The sequence below is a fragment of the Arachis hypogaea genome, chromosome 15, assembly GCF_003086295.3.
Source record: "Arachis hypogaea cultivar Tifrunner chromosome 15, arahy.Tifrunner.gnm2.J5K5, whole genome shotgun sequence".
NCBI classification, from domain to species: domain Eukaryota; kingdom Viridiplantae; phylum Streptophyta; class Magnoliopsida; order Fabales; family Fabaceae; genus Arachis; species Arachis hypogaea.
The window spans coordinates 154,488,053-154,494,238 of record NC_092050.1 but is presented as its reverse complement, the minus strand read 5'-3'; the positions used below and the strand labels follow the sequence as shown (position 1 = coordinate 154,494,238).

Sequence of the window (6,186 nt, the reverse complement as noted above, 5' to 3'; positions counted from 1 at the left end):
GCATTGAAGGCAAAGGAAAGGATCATAGTTTTGTATATTCCTCCATTTTGGGTTTAAACTTTAAATATATTTCTCCATTTGATAGCATATTGTTTTAAAGAAATATTTAAGCAGTTCTCATAGTCCATATATTATGCATTATGTAGTAATTAATTTTTTTAGTGTCTTATGTATTAATTAATTAAATTCGCACCTGAAGTGGATATATAGATGGTCACCTCTTTAAAGTTTTATTCCAAACACAATGGTGGAACGATGTGATGTAACTGAAAATAGAATATTACTTGTGATGCGAAAGCTAAATAATACACGAATATTAGAGTTTCTTCATACAAGAAAACAAATAAAATAAAATAAAACAAATGGAACATTGGAATAGCTCTTCCTTTTTACTTTAGGCCACAAATTCAAACAATAGCTTAGTGAGTGGTCCTAGTCGTCCTACTATTGTTTATTCGTTGACTAAAGATATATAACGCGTTAGGCATGTGACCATGCTTTAAATCTCTATCCACAACTTTGGTTCCTCAACAAAGTCAATAGTAACTTGAGAGCTTCAATATCTGATGATAACTACCATTGTTGAAGTCTGTTCAATTATTCAATTCATAGCGTTTTGTTGCTTGTTTTTTCTACTGTTACTTTCCGGTTGTTGATACATAATTTATCACTTCTTTTTTCTTTTGCAATAAACATCACTTTTGATTCTAATTTGTGGCCATGATGCTGTATGGAGGGACTTCATCTTATGGCCGTGGATGGTCCTATGATGTATTCTTGAGTTTCAGGGGTGAAGACACAAGGAGGAGCTTTACAGGCTCACTTTACCACAGTTTGCACAAAAAGGGTATCAATGTTTTCATAGATGATGATAAGCTTAGGAGAGGGGAAGAGATTTCCCCAGCTCTTCTTAGAGCTATTGAAGAGTCAAGGATTTCCATCATTGTGTTCTCTCAAAACTATGCATCTTCCAAATGGTGTCTTGATGAGCTTGTTAAGATTCTTGAGTGCATGAAAACAAGGGGGCAATTGGTTTTTCCGGTTTTCTTCAATGTCGATGCTTCCATGGTGCGTTATCAGAAAGACAGTTTCGGCAGAGCAATGTCTGCCCATGAAGTCAGATACAAGGGTAATGAGGAGAAGTTGCAGAAATGGAAGCAGGCCTTGTTTGAAGCAGCTAATTTGTCTGGTTGGAGCTTTAAAAACGGGTATGTAAACTATGTTTCTTCCCCAGTTTTTCCTTTCTCAGAATGCATTTGCATTTTGCCATATCATGAATCAATGAAATCTGGACCAAACTCGCTAATGTTTTGGTTTACCAATTTTATCTAAGTGACAATTATTGGTGGATGAACAAAATAACATGTTTTGAAGGAAGTAAATTTGTCCATAATGATACATGCTTAGCTTTCAATTTAATATCGTGGTGAACAAAATAAAACATGAGACATTTACTATGTAGTTATAGGGGAACTTGTAACTTGGCAGGTATGAGTATGAGCTTATTGAAAAGATTGCTGAGGAGGTCTCAAAGAAAATCAATCAAACCCCTTTGCACATAGCTGAATACCCTGTTGGACTAGAAACTCGAATATCAGAAGTGAAAACTCTGCTGCAAATTGGACCTGGTGAAGATATTTGTGTGATCGGAATCTATGGACTTGGAGGTATAGGTAAAACAACGATTGCACGAGCTTTGTACAACTTGATTGCAGATCAGTTTGAAGCTGCAAGTTTCCTTGCTGACATAAGAGAAAGTTCAAATCAACGTCAAGGTTTAGTACAACTTCAAGAATCACTTCTGTTTGATATAGTTGGGGACAAGAACATTAAGTTGGGAAATATTTATAAAGGAATTCCTATTATAAGAAAAAGATTATGCTGCAAGAAAGTTCTTTTGATTCTTGATGATGTTGACAAATTGGAGCAGTTACAAGCATTAGCTGGAGGACGAGATTGGTTCGGTTTTGGCAGTGTAATAATTATAACAACAAGAGATAAGCATTTGCTAGCTGCTCATCAGGTTGATAAAACATATGAAGTAAAGAAACTAAATCATGGAGAAGCTTTTGAGCTGTTCATTTGGAATGCTTTCAAAAGAAAAGAACCTGAGGCAGGTTATATGGAGATTTCAAACCGTGTTGTGCTCCATGCTGAGGGGCTTCCGCTGGCACTGAAAGTAATGGGCTCAAATTTGATTGGAAAATCTGTGGATGAGTGGACATCTGCACTAGAAAAATATGAAAAGATTCCTAATAAAGAGGTTCAAAATGTACTTAGAGTGACCTATGATAATCTTGAGGAGAATGAGAAAGAAATTTTTCTGGATATAGCATGTTTCTTCAAAGGGGAGACAATGGAATATGTTGAAAAGACACTAAAAGCATGTGGTTTCCATCCGAAATTCGGTATTGGTGTACTTATTGATAGATCTTTAGTAAGTATTGATGAGTACAACAGATTGAGAATGCATGATCTGATTCAAGACATGGGTAGGGAGATTGTAAGAGAAGATTCACCTCTGGAGCCCGGTAAGCGAAGTAGAATATGGTATCATGAAGATGTTATTGAAGTACTTACTGAAAGCACGGTAAGGGCCATCTATGTGATGTTATTCATATTCTTTTGTTTGAAAGAATTTACTAACATAATTCTCAGATTCATTATTCTAAAACTAGCTTACTTGTGCTTTGATACAAAAGGGGACTTACAAAATTCAAGGCATGATGGTGGACCTTCCAGATCAATACATGGTACACTTGAAGAATGATTCCTTCAAAAAAATGAAAAATCTTAAAATTCTCATAGTTCGAAATGGACAATTTTTTGGAAGCCCTCAAGATCTTCCAAACAATTTAAGGCTGCTTGATTGGATGGAGTATCCTTCATCATCTTTCCCATCTAGTTTCCTTCCAAAGAAACTTGCTGTGCTCAACTTGTCGCGCAGCCGTTTCGCAATGCAAGAGCCATTCAAGGTAAGGTTTCTTCACTTGAGTTTTCCTATGTTTCTTTCTCTCTGAGCATAGAACTTGAAGTTGCATTCTAATTTATATATTTCGCTTTGCAGCATTTGGACACACTGACATCTTTGGATTTGAGTTACTGCGAAGTTTTAACAAAACTACCTGACTTTTCCGGAGTCCCAAATTTAACAGAACTAAATCTTGATTACTGTACAAATTTGGCAGAGGTTCATGACTCTGTTGGATTCCTTGAGAAGCTTGTTGAGTTGAGGGCCTATGGATGCACCAAGCTTAAGGTTTTTCCATCTTCGATCAAGATGACATCACTGCAAAGTCTTATCCTTAATTGGTGCTCAAGTCTCCAAAGTTTCCCATCTATTTTGGGAAAAATGGACAATCTCATGTCCATTTCTATAGAAGGAACTGGTATTGAACAATTGCCTCCTTCCATTGGAAACCTTGTTGGGCTTCAAGAATTTAGCATGACATCTTGCTTGAGTCTCAAGGAACTGCCAGAAAGCTTTGATATGTTGCAAAATCTTACGAACCTTGATATCGAAGGATGTCCCCAATTACGAAGCTTCTTGATGAAATTGAGAGAATCAGGAAAGTCTAGTCCTACCTTTGATAATGTGAAGTCTCTTAATCTCGAGAACTGTGGCCTTAGAGATGAAGATCTTCCCACAATTTTCTATTGTTTCCCAAAACTGTCTTTATTAGTCCTTTCAGGAAACTATTTTGTAACTCTTCCAAGTTGCATTCAAGAAATTCAAAGCTTGGAACTACTTCACTTGGACAGCTGCAACCTACTCCAAGAAATCCCTAGCATTCCTCCCAATATACAATACATTAATGCAAGAAATTGCACATCATTGAGTCCAAGGTCATCAAACTTATTATTGAGCCAGGTTTGCCACTTTATTAAATCTTGTTACATTTTATTTTCTGTTATCACCCATTTACACTTTCTTTTGTGTTTTTCCCCCCCTCTCTTTTGCAGGAAATTTTTGAGGCATGTGAGTTACAGGTTATGGTGCCTGGAAGAAGAGTTCCAGAATGGTTTGATTTTTGTGCCAAAGGAGAATATCTGACGTTTTGGGCACGCCAAAAATTTCCTGTGCTTATTTTTTGCTTTGTTATTGAAGTAGAGGGTGCAACGGAGGATACTTTAAATTGTGAAGTCCAGTTCTCTATAAATGGTGAAGACATTTATGAAATGGAAATGCCACAATGCTTCTCAAAAATGGTCACAGATCATGTGTGGATATATGACTTACGAACGCATCCAACCATCCAGTGGCACAGTCTTGATTCATATCTAGTAGATGACTGGAATCAGCTTGAGATTTCATGTGAGAAAATAAGTGGATCATCAAATATGAGTGTGAGCTGGTGTGGAGTTCATATATGCAAAGAAGAAGTTAACATGGAGAATATACTATTCACAGACCCTGAACTTGATTTAGATTCAAACACATACTCTGAGGAGATCGAGGCTGATTTGAATGCTACCAGTGAAGAAAGCACAAAATCAGTACAAGATTTCTCCAAGAGTTTGAATGATAACTGCTGTGATTTTGAAAACACGGAAAGTTGTGACACGATCAGTAGACATGAAGAGGAATGGGGGGAAAGAAGTAAAGGAAAAGAAAATAGTGAAACTGCATCCCACAATGACATTGATCAGAGTGACAAGAAGATTTTAATGCATATGCAACCATTGGAAAGTGTTACTGAAGATCCAATTGCTCCTGTGTGTCTTGAGGTCATTGATACTGTCAAAGGTAAGCCTGAATTCATCACAAATATGCAATGTGTGAATAAGTAATGATATTTTGGTATGTCTTGGGAAGCTTGCCTTTTAGAGATATGAAAACTAGTTCAGATTTGCATTAGATTTATATACCAATCATCTTCCATAACTCCTATCCATTGATTGTTTTACCAATTCCTTTTTAACTTTCTCATGCAGTAGTAGATTATGGATCAAATACAATAGTTGTTGATCATCCAGAAAAAGCTCAACCAAGATCCCAATTCAAAAGTTTTGTAGAGATACCAAATGTAGATGATGTAGAAATGGAAGCATTTTATGCATCTCTAGAAGCTGAGAATTCTGTTCTTCCTCTCTCCAACAACACCATTGATGTTTCCGAATTCGCCAACAGAGTGCCAAGTGAAGCGACACAGAAAGCATTAAAGACACTACAAGACTTTCTCACTAGAGACTTTTCTCTTCTTTTGGGCCCTGATGAGTACAATGCCATGAAAGCTACCTTAGAGTACCTCACAAATTTACCTCCAGGAGATGGGATTTCATTGGAATTAAGATCATTGGTTATAGAAGTTTCAAGACACTTCAACCATTGGAGTTTGGATTACACCAATGAGAGCCAGAAAATAGAGGCTGCCACAGCTAAGTTGTTGAAAGTTGATGAACTAGAAGAGGGTCTTGAAGCTAACAAGGTGCATTTTAGAGAAGTCGTGTGCTTAGAAAATGAGTTGAGAAACGAGTTGGAATATTTGGAGGAGAGAAAGAAGGAGCTTGAAGAACAAATACATGCCATTAAAGCTAGCATATCTGCTTCTGAATCAGCAAGGAACATGGTTACTTATAGAAAGAGAGAAATCTTTGGGGAAGCAAAGATATTAAAAAATAAAAGGGATGAATTGAAGGAGCAAGTGTCATGGTTGAAAGATGAGAAGGAATTGGCAAGGAAAATTCAGACAAATATCAGAGCTGAATGGTCAAAGCTTGGAGAAAAATTTAACAGAAAGTTAAAGTCTGAACTCTGATTTCACATACAAGTTGGATGTTTTGATAGGACACTTCACACTATTATCTGTCTATAAAGTATAGGAAAATTATCACATGTTCACTTGTACTAGCATGGAACATCATGTTCTTTTGTACTATCCGGTTTTCATTATGTATTTGTCTTGTAGTGAAGAATTTAAAGACAATTTTATCCCTCGAAACAAAACTAAAATGACCCATTTGTCAATGGTTGAGTTTCTAAATTCCTGGCTTGGCTTGCAATGGGGCGTGAGCCACTATTTGTTCCACTGAGAGTTAAATGGTTATGCTATTCTTAAAATACACACCATTAGTAACATATCCTAGCATATTTAATTTATATTTATTAACAAATCATTCAGTTTTTTAGTAAAAAATTATAAACATATTCACCAGCTATCTTTGTAAAAATAATATTATATAAAA

At 36.2% G+C, this 6,186-nt stretch overlaps 1 protein-coding gene across 1 annotated transcript; it reads left to right on the top strand.

The window, feature by feature from the left end:
* Positions 1-424: 424 nt before the first annotated feature.
* LOC112751542 (disease resistance protein RPS4B) lies at positions 425-5,984 on the top strand. The gene is made up of 6 exons (XM_025800705.3): positions 425-1,208; positions 1,489-2,590; positions 2,703-2,975; positions 3,068-3,871; positions 3,964-4,747; positions 4,936-5,984. The coding sequence occupies exons 1-6, from the start codon at positions 721-723 to the stop codon at positions 5,757-5,759; spliced, it is 4,275 nt and encodes a 1,424-aa protein (XP_025656490.1). The 5' UTR covers positions 425-720; the 3' UTR covers positions 5,760-5,984.
* Positions 5,985-6,186: the final 202 nt, after the last annotated feature.